The sequence below is a fragment of the Orcinus orca genome, chromosome 7 (assembly GCF_937001465.1).
Source record: "Orcinus orca chromosome 7, mOrcOrc1.1, whole genome shotgun sequence".
In the NCBI taxonomy this organism is placed as follows: Eukaryota; Metazoa; Chordata; class Mammalia; order Artiodactyla; family Delphinidae; genus Orcinus; species Orcinus orca.
Window position 1 is genome coordinate 73413209 of NC_064565.1, and position 12402 is coordinate 73425610.

At 40.0% G+C, this 12402-nt stretch overlaps 1 protein-coding gene across 3 annotated transcripts in view; it reads left to right on the top strand.

Annotated features, from left to right (window-relative positions):
* The first annotated feature begins 7361 nt into the window (after positions 1 to 7361).
* Positions 7362 to 12402, top strand: part of ZC3H15 (zinc finger CCCH-type containing 15) — a 37937-nt gene continuing 32896 nt past the window's right edge. For all 3 annotated transcript variants that reach the window (XR_007478392.1, XR_007478391.1, XM_004276914.3), the window contains exon 1: positions 7362 to 7575. Coding sequence is in view for 1 of the 3 variants with exons in the window: in XM_004276914.3 (XP_004276962.1) it covers positions 7501 to 7575 (75 nt within the window). In the remaining 2 variants the exon portion in view is untranslated. The remainder of the gene's footprint in view (positions 7576 to 12402) is intronic.

A 12402-nucleotide genomic window follows, 5' to 3' on the forward strand; every position in this document is an offset into this window, starting at 1 on the left:
ATGTATTGAGATCCTTCTAAGAGACGGATTGTGTTAGGGGCCATCAATGGAGCAGTACACAAGAGACCCAGGATCCCTACTCCAATGAAGCTTATATGCTAGGGCAAGAGACACCCAATTAAGAAATAAAGAAACAAAATTACAAAGTAATTACAGCTTGTGATAAATGCTATTAAAGAAATGAAGAGAGTGATGAGATAGAGATTAACTGGGAGTAGGGGAGGGAGGCCCTTTAGCTCTAATGGTCAGGGCTGGCCATTCCGAGGAAATAGCATTTGAGCTGACACCTCTGGGTGAAAACAAGCCAACCATGTGGAGATCTGGGAGAAGAATATACCCTAAAGAGGGAACAAGGGCGACCATACCCGAAATATAGTACCTTAATCACAAAAATGCATGTTATTAGCAGACGGCAGTATCCATATATACAAGAAAAAAAATATAGGCCAAGGTAGTTTGAAATATCTACTAATTTAAGACTTCTATGTCTTAAATCGGATGTCCAGTATGACTCACCCTATTTCTGAATGAGTAGTCACATTTTAAAGCCAACTCCAGAGTCAAAACTACCCTGGTGACAACCTCCGACTTGAAAGGTTCTTGTCCCTAAGCATCCCTATCATAGTTGTCTCTTGTCACTTTGCTTCCTGAGCTGCTTCTTCTATATTTGCCTTTTAAATGTTTTTCCCTTACATTCCTAATCTTTTTTTGCTCTGTACAATTCTCCTCAAAATTCTCCATTCCCATTGACATCCATATGTTCCAAAGTCTCTCCCGAATTTCCAAGTCAAATATCCATATTCCATTGGATTTCTCCACATGGACGTCCCACTAGCACTCTAAATTCAACAGAGCCAAAACTGGATACATTACTCCCTGCCCTGCCCACATACTCCACGCATTGCCTATGTAGCCTGTCTAGCACCATCAGTGATCATTTGCCCATGCTTGACACCTGGAAGTCCTCTCCTATTTCCTGACTTCTACCCCCTCAGCTCCCACACACAGTCACCCAATCTCCCAGTTTTACAATCTTAACGTTTCTTGGCGTGAGTTCCCCCAGATTAAGTCAACAATGAATTCTTTACTTCTTTACACTATGAACTGGAGTTATAGTAACATAAACTAATTATGTGCTTAACAGATGTTAGGCATTCTGAATGATTCACATGCATTATGTCATTTCATCCTTCCAATAGCCCTGTGAGTTATGAACAGTATGATTATTTCTCTTGTGTATATAAAGAAACTGAAGCTTAGCGGTTTTTAGCAATTTCCCTAAAGTCCCCTATGGAAGTGGAAGGGATGAGATTTAACCTACACATTTTTGACTCTAAAATCTGATCTTTTAAACATTATATCATAGAAAAGTAAAAAAATTAGCTTTCATAACAGAAAAATTAAGCATTTAACTTGACAGTTCTCTCTAGGAACAAACGTACCACTTTAAAGATTTTAAAATTCTGGGATAACAGGCACTAAATCCAGCTATGAAGGTGACATGGTGTTTGATTAATTAAATCAGTTATTGTGAAATGTGTTCAGAAAACAGACATCTGAAAGTTGTGGTGTTATTTGGGTAACAACGAAAACAATGACACCTTTAATTTCACCAAAAACCTAGATCTAATGTTTCTAACAGAAAATAAGACTATATTTTACATAAATAGCTCCACATTATTTGGAATGTCTAAAAAACACTTTTAGTCACATGAAATATTTTATCCATCCATTCCTGCTGGTTTCTTCTTTGTTCATTTGTTTTATGACTTGCTAACTAAAAATGCTAGCAGCCTGCCCATTTTTAAAGAACAAATGTGAAGGAGAAATTTTGAAATTGAGAGAAAGAGTTTCTTGCAGTAGCCCAAGCAAGAGATGTGGCCCTGAAATAAAGTAGTGAGGTAGGAAGGGCATAATTTGAAAGATATTTAAGAGATAGAATCAATAGGACTTGACTGGATTTGGAGGTAGAAGAAGGAATCAAAGATGACTCACCAAAGTTTCTATTTATAATAGATGGAACATAGATAGCAGTTTTTGTTTGGGGTTATATACATAAAACTATAGTGGTCCCCATTTATCCACAGTTTTGCTTTCCATGGTTTTAGTTACTTGTGGTCAACTTTGGTCCAAAAATATTCAATGGAAAATTCCAGAAATGAACTACAGTAAATCCCCTACATACGAATGAGTTCCGTTCCAAGAGTGCATTCGTTAGTCCAATTTGTTTTTAAGTCCAACAAAGTTAGCCTAGGTACCCAACTAACACAATCAGCTATATAGAACTGTACTATAATAGGTTTATTATACTTTTCACACAAATAATACAAAGAAAAACACAAAAAGTAAAGAAAACATTTTTAATCTTACAGTACAGTACCTTGAAAAGTACAGTAGTACAGTACAACAGCTGGTATACAGGGGCCGGCATCGAGTGAACAGGCAAGAAAAGTTACTGACTGGAGGAGGGAGAGGAAGTGGGAGATAGTAGAGCTGAAAGATCATCAGCAATAGGAGACGGAAGGCAAGCTGTAATTTCACTCACGCCTGACGATGATGGCACAAGTTCTGGTTCCTTGCTGGATTCAATTCTATCTACCCTCTCGAAAACATGATCCAGTGATATCTGGGTAGTAGCTTTTTTTTTCTCGTCATTGATGACATGGTAGCACTGGATTGCATTCTGAATGGCTGCTGCAAATTTCGTGTACCATTCTACATTCAGGTCCTGTGCCTCAAACACTAACAGTGCCTCCTCAAATAAAGAAAATCCTCTTGCCATTTCCCATGTCGTGAATCTCATCAGTTCTTCAGTTACTTCTTCCTCCTGTCTCTCTTCATCCTTTCTCTGGGCCGCCATTTCCTGGCGCTTCTTAGCAGTACCAGCTACATCACCGCTGCTTTTACACTTGCTTCCAGACATCCTGGGCTTGAAATAAAGACACTGTACTACTGTACTCTATACAGTACTGTACAGTAAAGTACACAAAAGCACAACCACTTGCAGAAGATGCAGACACATGAACTAACTTATGTGACTGGACACGGGAACGCACGTTCGCTTCTTTGAAAGTTTGCAACTCGAAAGTTCGTATGTAGGGGACTTACTGTATTTGTAAGTTTTAAATTGTGTGCCATTCTGAGTAGCTGTTCTGAGTGGCATGATGAAATCTTATACTATCCCACTACATCCCATCCAGAACATGAATCATCCCTTTGTCCAGCGTACCAGTACTATATATGCTACCTGCCCGTTAGCACTGTACAGGAAAAGAAAACATAATATATAGAGAGTTTGGTACCATCTGCAGTTTCAGGCATACATTGGGGGTATTGGAATATACATACCCCCGATGGATAAGGGGGGACTACTGTATTTATGAAAAGCTCTAAGGCAGTAGAGAGTAATAGGTGGGGTGTGGAGAGATAGGTGGGGTGTGAGAGATAGGAAAAGTTGGCCTAAAATGGGCAGTATAAACTGAAATAATAGAAGATAAAAAGCAGACATAACTGGGTGGAGGAAAGAGTGGAATCCCTTGTATTAATTCAAAAGGACATGGGAAACCATCAGAAAGCTAGTACTAGGGAAATACTGTGATTGATGGGAATCATGAGAAATGGTTTTAGCTTCAATGAAGCAAAAAAATATTTGGAAATTGTACATCTTGATTTCTTGACAAATGCCATAATAATTTTATCATAATGGCACCAAGAAATATTTCAAATAGAAACAGATAAGTCACACATGTAAGTCACCCATTTAAGAAAACTTTACATCAGTGTAGGCTGAAGTGAAGGTTCATAGAATTGAAACTCAAACTGACAAGTTAAAAGAGATTTTACATGCGCTACTGAAACAATGGCACATCTTTTGTAATAGTTTATTATTTGGGAGAGGAAAAAATGTCTTAAGGAAACTGCCAACGTGTCAGAAGCATTTTGAAGCCCTCAATATTTAAATCAAAATACTTTCTAATATGTACTGCCTCAATCCATAAATCAGCAACTTACATGGCCAGTCAAATTAGTCTTGTCTTGATGACAAGAATTTATTTACATAAACTAGTAGTCTTGCCTCTGCTCACCGTAACAACACCCACAGCATAGTTTGGTCCTTTATCAGTTAGTATATTAGTATGCTATGATAACAAAATATCACAGACTTGGTGGCTTACACAACAGAAGTTTATATTCTTATGGTTTTGCAGGCTAGAAGTCCAAGATCAAAATGTCAGCCGATTTGGTTTCTTCTGAGGCCTCTCACCTTGGCTTGCAGATGGCTACTTTCTTGCTGTGTCTTCAGGTGGTATTTCCTTTGTGCACATGCATACCTAATGTTTCTGTGTGAAATTTCCTCTTCTTATAAGGACACCAGTTAGATTGTATCACTATTAGAGCCCAACCTAAAAGCCTCATTTTAATTTAATCACCTCTCTAAAGTCCTTACCTGTAAACACAGTCACATTCTGGGGCACTAGAGATCAGTGCTTCAACATATGAATTTGGAAGGGTGGGGGGAGGCACAGATCATCCCGTAACAGTCTTTAGGTGCAAACAACTAAAATCAAGCCCAATTTAATATATATATATTAAATATATATATATATTATATATATATAGGAAATGTTGCCCACAGAATCTAAGGAATCTGGTAAACTTAGGATATCCAGAATCTTGAGAAGCCTGGAGAATCAGGCTGGGAAAACCTAAAGAGCAAGAGATAATAGCAAAGAATGTAATTAAAGTGTAAAGCAGATACTGCCACTGACCTACCACCTGGATTTGTAATAAAGTGTATTCTTCTAATGCCCTGAAAGACTCCAGAACTCTTCCTGAGTCTTGTCTCATTCCTTTGAGATAAAAAAACGTAGACATGGGGGTGGGGGGAGGTGGCAGGAAGAATCTGCCTGCCCAACCCTAAATTATGTAGCTAGAATCTGGTTCTGTGGGATAAGGGAAAGGGAGAAACTTGCCCCTTTAGTTTCTAAAGTGGGAATTTTAACGTAATGGGTTATCCCTCTCTCTCTCTCTCTCTCTCTCTCTCTCTCTCTCTCTCTCCCTCTCTCTCTCTCTCTCTCTCTCTCTCTCACACACACACACACACACACACAGGAAGGACCTTTGGTTTTGTTTGTTTTGGATCTTGGATCTCTATTCTTTTCTCTTACCCCCGCCCCAGATTTATCGAGATATAATTAACACATAATATTGTGTAAGCTTAAGGTGTACAATATGGTGATTTGACATGTATATGTTGTGAAACTATTACCACAATCAAGTTAGTTAACACACCCATCACCTCACATAAGTTACTGTGTGTGGGGGGGGGTGTGTATGCGTGTGTGAGCAAACTTTTAAAATCTACTCTCAACAACTTTCAAGTATACAATACAGTATTGAGTTTTTTACTATTTATTCTAAAATTTATTATGCATCTTTTTAAAAATTGAAGTATAATTGATTCATAATACTATATTACCATATTGTTAACTATAGTCAGGAAGCACCTTTGGCTGCTGGGTAGCAAAGAAATAATTTCTTCAGTACGAAATCTCCTACTCCCTAGAGACTCAGGTCCAAGTAATATATTCTGATGTCTTCTAAAGAGGTAGTTAAGGGAACAGACTACATCCAAGGCAATAAATCCACAGCCTGTCTACCAAATCAATCAGCCAGGACCAACATTTTTTTAAACTTTTTTATTTTTTGAGCTCTTTTATGGTGGGCATTTACCTCAGGTTTAACGCTGGTCCACTATTCCTTAGTGCAGGGGTCTCCAACCCCCAGGCCTCGGACCGGCTGCCTGTTAGGAGCTGGGGCGCACAGCAGGAGGTGAGCGGCGGGCAAGCACGCTCCCCATCCCTCTACATCGCTCGCATCACCGCCTGAACCATCTCCCCACCCCCCCCCCACCCGACCCCAGTCCGTGGAAAAATTGTCTTCCACGAAACCGGTCCTTGGTGCCAAAAGGGTTGGGGACTGCTGCCCTAGTGTATTTCATTCATCTTGACACCCATGTTTATATCCCTGCTTTCTGGGGCATTTGAATTTGTAACCCCTGGACTACACCTTTAAACTTTGTTTTGTGGAAGTTTAGTTTAAATTATAAAGGAGTAAAAGGTATTGAATTCCTAATCCTACTTTCATTTGCTACTGGATACCACAAACAAGTAATTATCTCAGAAAACAGTGAATTCAATGAGTTAGACTTATTTCTAATCTATGAAGAAATGACTATGAGGGACGAGGGCTATCAGAGGAGGTACTATATTTTAAAATGTATATATTCCACTTAAGGCAAGACAGGATCTTTTTTTTCTGCCTGGATCACAACTGCGGGGCAGAAACAAAAGTAATGGTCGGACGTAGAAGGGAATTAAGACCTATGAACCTGGGGCCACTACTATAATTTAGTTTCTAGATTCTTTATAATGCCCCCATATTTGTTACTTATAATTCATCAGTTTTATAAGAATGATTACCGATAAAATTCTTCAAAAATCAAAGGGCCCAAAGCTATCCTTGGGAGCACTAAAAAGAGAAACAAGGCAAATACATTTCACCCTCACGGGAAGTCTTAAAGGAGAAGATTCTCAAAGAATCAGAAAGATTATAATACTGAATAGAGAAGAAGGTGGGGTCCTTCCGTCTTCTGACATGAACTACAAAAATAATAAAAGATAAACAAGAAAGTAAATAAGTAAAAGACAGGGGAGTCCACCCATCAACCAGGGATAGGATCCCAGATGAAGTAAAATACGTCACACACACACACACACACACACACACACACACACACACACACACACGGGATTCTTTGGCATTGTCTTATGCAGAAAGTTTCGAAGTTTACTTCTTCATAAACCTTCACAGTAACCTGAAGCACGCTGCACTCGCCGGCCGACCGGCCCTGCCCCACCTGGGCACGAGAAGAAGGTAACTGGGTACCCTGAACCTCCAAGCATCCCCGAGTTGCTGCGGCTGCTCAGTGATCACCCAGGCTGTGGATGCTACAGGCGACCACTAATCCAGCAGGCAGAAAAAGCCTCCACCCAAGGCGAAGATGGGCATGAGTCGCACACCCTCAGCGGAACAGGATGCGCAGGGAGAACTCAAGTGCAGTGTGTTCCAACCCGCTCGCCCCAACCATTATGAGGCCTGCCGCAACCAAGAAAATGCTAGGCGCGTAAGTGACATCACGTGTGACGCCCGGTCATTTTTCCCACGTCCCGTCCCTGCCCCATCCTGGCCGGCCGCTGCGGAAGCGCACGCGCACCTCCGCTTCCCCGCTCCTCCGCTTCCGCGCTCCTCGCTACCCACAATGCTCCGCAGCACCGAACTGTCGCAAAGGCCGCGTTTCGGCGGCGAGTGAGCGACTAGCTTTCCGTGTGGTGCGGCGGCAACGGCTGCGCGCGTCTACCTCCTCCTTCTGTCGCGGGGCCAGAGTGCCTGAGGGAGTCCAGCTACGCTTAAGTCTGGCCGGTGCCACCTATCTCCGCAATGCCCCCCAAGAAACAGGCTCAGGCCGGGGGCAGCAAAAAGGCGGAGCAGAAAAAGAAGGAGAAGATTATCGAAGTGAGTACCCACCCCCTCCCCCACTCACGCCGCGAGTCCTCAGGAAAGAAGTCTCCCGGTTCCCCGCTCCCCGGCTCCTGTTCGCGTCTTCCGGGGCCACGTGCCCCTCCCTTTGGTTCTGTGTGCCCACAGCCCCTTCTCCAGCCCCCTGATGACGCTCACTGCCTCTCATCGCTGTAGTGACGCCGCTGGCGCCCCCGCACCCAGCCTTTGCTTCTCCGCCCACACGGTAGCCTTCACTGGGTCGCGTGCGAAACGACCCCTACCCCAGTGCCCACACAAGGTTGTGTCTTTCGCTAGTCACCGAAATTGAAGACGTTTTTAGGCTAGTGTTTTAAAAAATACGCTGAACTGCCCCGGACCAGACTGTTTCTGGGAGGCCGACTCATTACGAGCCTTTGTGTTTCTTGTTTCTTTACCCGTCACCTAGGAATAGTGGTTACTTCTTTCAGAGCAACAAATTAGTTCTTCATGGCCGTCTCGATCCATCTCTAAACTGTTTGAAGTTACATAAAGAGAGGAGGTTTCTTTCATGTCGTAGCCCACCGTCTTGTACATGGCGCTTGTCACAGATTCTGAGTTACATTAAATCCAATGACGTTTTAAGAGAGATTAGGTCTCATGTCACTAGCTGTGTACAGTGCCGTATCTGGATTTGTTATATATTATACATATTCATTTAGTGCACTAAGCCTGTTGCCCTTTAATGGCAGAGGAACGTTGTTGACGTTCTCAAATGTTTTATGTTTGTAGTCCAACGACTGTATCAATGAGTTTCCTTAAGAGAGTGGACCGTATTTGAGATTCCATAAACGTATAGTGTAGTCCCCAACAAGATATTTCTTCCCTCAATTCCTGTTATTAATCCTTCTCATAATTAAACAGTTCCTCGTGTACGTTAGAAGTAATTGGAAAAGCCATGACCGTTTTTCCTGCATGAGGTATATCTGAATAATTAATGCAGAGCCTTTTGTGGAATAGTTAACTTTTTATTAGAACACGACCAAAATGCGTGTTGTGCGTGTTTTGAAATGAGATGTTTATTTATAAATGATTATTATTTTTAATATTTAGTATTTATAGCCTTGAAAAATAGCATTGAAAGCCCCCAGGGTTTCATTGTATAAATCTAATCAGAACTTTGTCAAATTTCACAAAAGTTTTAGTCTGTTGGTTGAGTTTAACTAACATGCTTATTTAGAATTCTAGTAGCCTTGGCCAAGTTCCAACACTGAAACAGAACCTGTATTCTTATTGCCAGTTTGTGCTATTTAGAACTGTCATGAGTAGCATAACCAGAGATTTGAAAACAGAATGATTGTCACCTTCACACCTGTGTCTGCTATACCTTTTTGAACAATCTGGACTCCTGGCACTTAGGTAGATCTCTGGGGATGGAGATCTGATGGCATTCGGTACTGTGTAAATAAACCAGGAGCATTTTAGGGCTGACATTTTACCTGTTAACTTCCTTTACTGAGGTTGTATTAACATGTTAGACCATGATGCCAAATACAACTCCCATATAGACATGAAATTAAATGTTACATGACAATTTAAGTATACTTAACACATTATCAAGTTTTAACTATATATGTTTCTGTTTTTAAATAAATATTTATTTTTGTTTTAAGGAATTGTAAATGAAAGTTACTTATAGTATCCCATCGACTAAAAATGGTAGTTATATTATGGATTCATTCATCTTGTTACAAGGTTATTTTTAAGATAAAGAGGACTTTAGTTTCATTAATGAAGACTTCACAAAAGAAAATTGCAAAATAGCTGTATTCTTTAGCCAAAAGTATTCTAACAGAATGGTGAAATTAAGCCTTTTTCCCTCACATTTAACATATATGATGAGTGTGTGTTTTTTTTTTTGTTTTAAATGGTAGTGTGCTGCATAGATCTTTGCTACCACCAGAGAGGAATGACAATATTTTAAGTTGTAGGTTAAGTTATATCATTTTTTGTGAAACTAGATTTATAGAGAATATTCATCCTGGTTAGGAAACAGTATATTCCATTTTGTTAAATATCATATGTGACTTTTTTTTTTTTTTAAACTTACCTAAAGCCCTAACATATCTCAGTGGCTCTTGCAAGGGGTTGAGGAGAGTTACAGCAGGCTTAGCTCCCAGCTCCTCAATCAGATTTCATCCAGAACAGCACTTTATCAATTTTTGTATAATTTGCATAATTTTGAATACTAGAAAGGATTTTTATTACCAAAGCCTTTAAAAGTTAAGATGAAGTAAAAAATATATTTTTAAGAATTCTACATGTTTTTTAATTTTTTAAGTTTTATATACAACTTCTAAAGGTTACTTTCCATTTATAGTTATTACAAAATATTGACTGTATTCTGTGTGTTGTACAATACATCCTTGAGCCTATATACACCCAATAGTTTGTACCTCCCACTTCTCCACCTGTATATTCCCCCCTCCACTGGTATCTAGTAGTTTGTTTTGTGTTTTATTCACTACTTTGTTGTGTTTTTTAGAGTGCACATATAAGTGATATCATACAGTGTTTGTCTTTCTCTGTCTGACTCATTTAACTTAGTATAATGCCCTCCAAGTCCACCCATGTTGCTGCACATGGCAAAATTTCATTCCTTTTAATGGCTAAGTAGTATTCCATTGTGTGTGTGTGTATGTATATGTACCATACCTTCCTTATCCATTCATCTGTTGATGGACACTTAAGATTGCTTCCATATCTTGGCAATTGTAAACAATGCTGCTATGAACATTGGGGTGCATGCATCTTTTCAAATTAGTGTTTTGGGGGGGGTTGTATATATACCCAGGAGTGGAATTGCTGGGTCATATGGTAGTTCTATTTTTAGCGATGTAAAATATATTCTGCAACAGACTTATAATGAACGTAATTGGAACCTGGTTCATACTGGTTGTTTATCTCTATGACCATAATATGTGGAAAAAAATATTTCTTTAAAGTCTATACTTTGACCTGTAAAAGGCTAATACTTATTTAAGTGTCTGGTTAATTTTGGAAGGTTTTTATAGGACTATGACCCGAAATTCTAAGTTTACCAAAAATTGACAGTTAAGTAGAACATACGCTTTTTAAGCAGTACTTTTGAAGAGATTTTAAAATAAGTGGTTGCACTACTTGCCTGTCCCATCTTCTGTACCTCTGTTGCTTCCACTGCCACCACCATAGGCACTCACTATAGAAGAACAACAGCAAACGTAGCTTTTGAGAACTCCAAGTAAAGGAAGTAAAAAGAGGCATGAGAGACAGCCTAATTTAATGAAAGAAGCACTGGCTTGGGGTGAGATAGACCTGCATTTGAGTCCCATATTTCACATTAAAATTTCAAATTTTGGAGGCTTCCCTGGTGTGGCAGTGGTTAAGAATCTGCCTGCCAATGCAGGGGAAACGGGTTTGAGCCCTGGTCTGGGAAGATCCCACATGCCACGGAGTAACTAAGCCCGTGCGCCACAACTACTGAGCCTGTGCTTTAGAGCCTGCGAGCCACAACTACTGAGCCTGCATGCCACAACTACTGAAGCCCGCGTGCCTAGAGCCCGTGCTCTGCAACAAGAGAAGCCACCGCAATGAGAAACCTGTGCACCTCAACAAAGAGTAGCTCCTGCTTGCCACAACTAGAGAAAGTCCGTGCGTGGCAACAAAGATCCAACACAACCATAAATAAATGAATGAATGAATAAATAAATATATATATATTTCAAATTCTGTAGTTCTAGGCAAGTTACATGACCTATCTGAACCTCAGTTTCTCATTAGCAAAATGGAGCTAATTCCTATATTACAGAGCAGTGGATGACATGTAAAGTACCTGACGTATGGTATATGTTCAATTAATGGCAGTTGTTAATTTATTAATATAAAAAGCTAGTTAGGGGAAATAGACTGAACTGTACTGTTATGCAGTGCTTACTTTCTATCACTTGAAATAATTTCCTTATGGTGCCTTCATTTTTTTTCTTTCCCTGTTTAAACTCCCCAAAATTTCATGAATTCATTTGCATTTATAAGTATTTTCTTTCCGAAATGAGTATATCAAAAAGGGTTATTTAAAAAAAGGGTTATGGTTCTGTTAAACATTCACACTGTTGTCTCAAATGGCATGCACTATTTGCTTTCTTTGGATAAAATTTAATAAACTGAAGTCAGCTTTGGGAAATGGAAGGTTTGTTAATGGAAACGGGGGGATAATCTGGGTTTAGGGCAAGCAAATAAAGGATGTCCAGCTAAGGCCTTGTAGCAGCAAGGAGGTAGTAATGGAGACCTATAGGGATAGGATCCAGGTATGTGAAGGATGGAGAAAGAAATGATTCTCGTTGCCAGTGAAAAACTTCAGCTAAGGTCAGCTGTTGATTACTTGAATCTATATTAACCAGCTGCAGAATATACATTGCGTGGATAGACAACAAAAGTATACTGGAGTGCATTTGGGGAACAAACTAATGAGATAAAACAGTGCTGGCCTTTGTTTATACTAGTGTCCCAAAAGGAGGACTCCAGTTATCTTGGAGTACTATTCATTATTGACCTGCACTCCTGCCCCCTTCCTTTATTCAGACATCTTATTTAAGGAGTAGAGGCTGTCCTGTAAAAGAAGCAGGATTACTGAAGAGTGGATGGGGGAGAAACTGTCAGTTTTAAGTGAAGTCTGGAGTTCACTGAGTGTTAAGGCTTTTGGAACCTCTGGGAGTCGTCCTTTTCTTAGAATTACTGCCTGTTCTCTAAACTCCTTCGTATTTAATTTCCCAAGTCTGAAACACACACTGTTCCTTCCTTATCACTTAATGAGGACCACTGTTTCCCTAG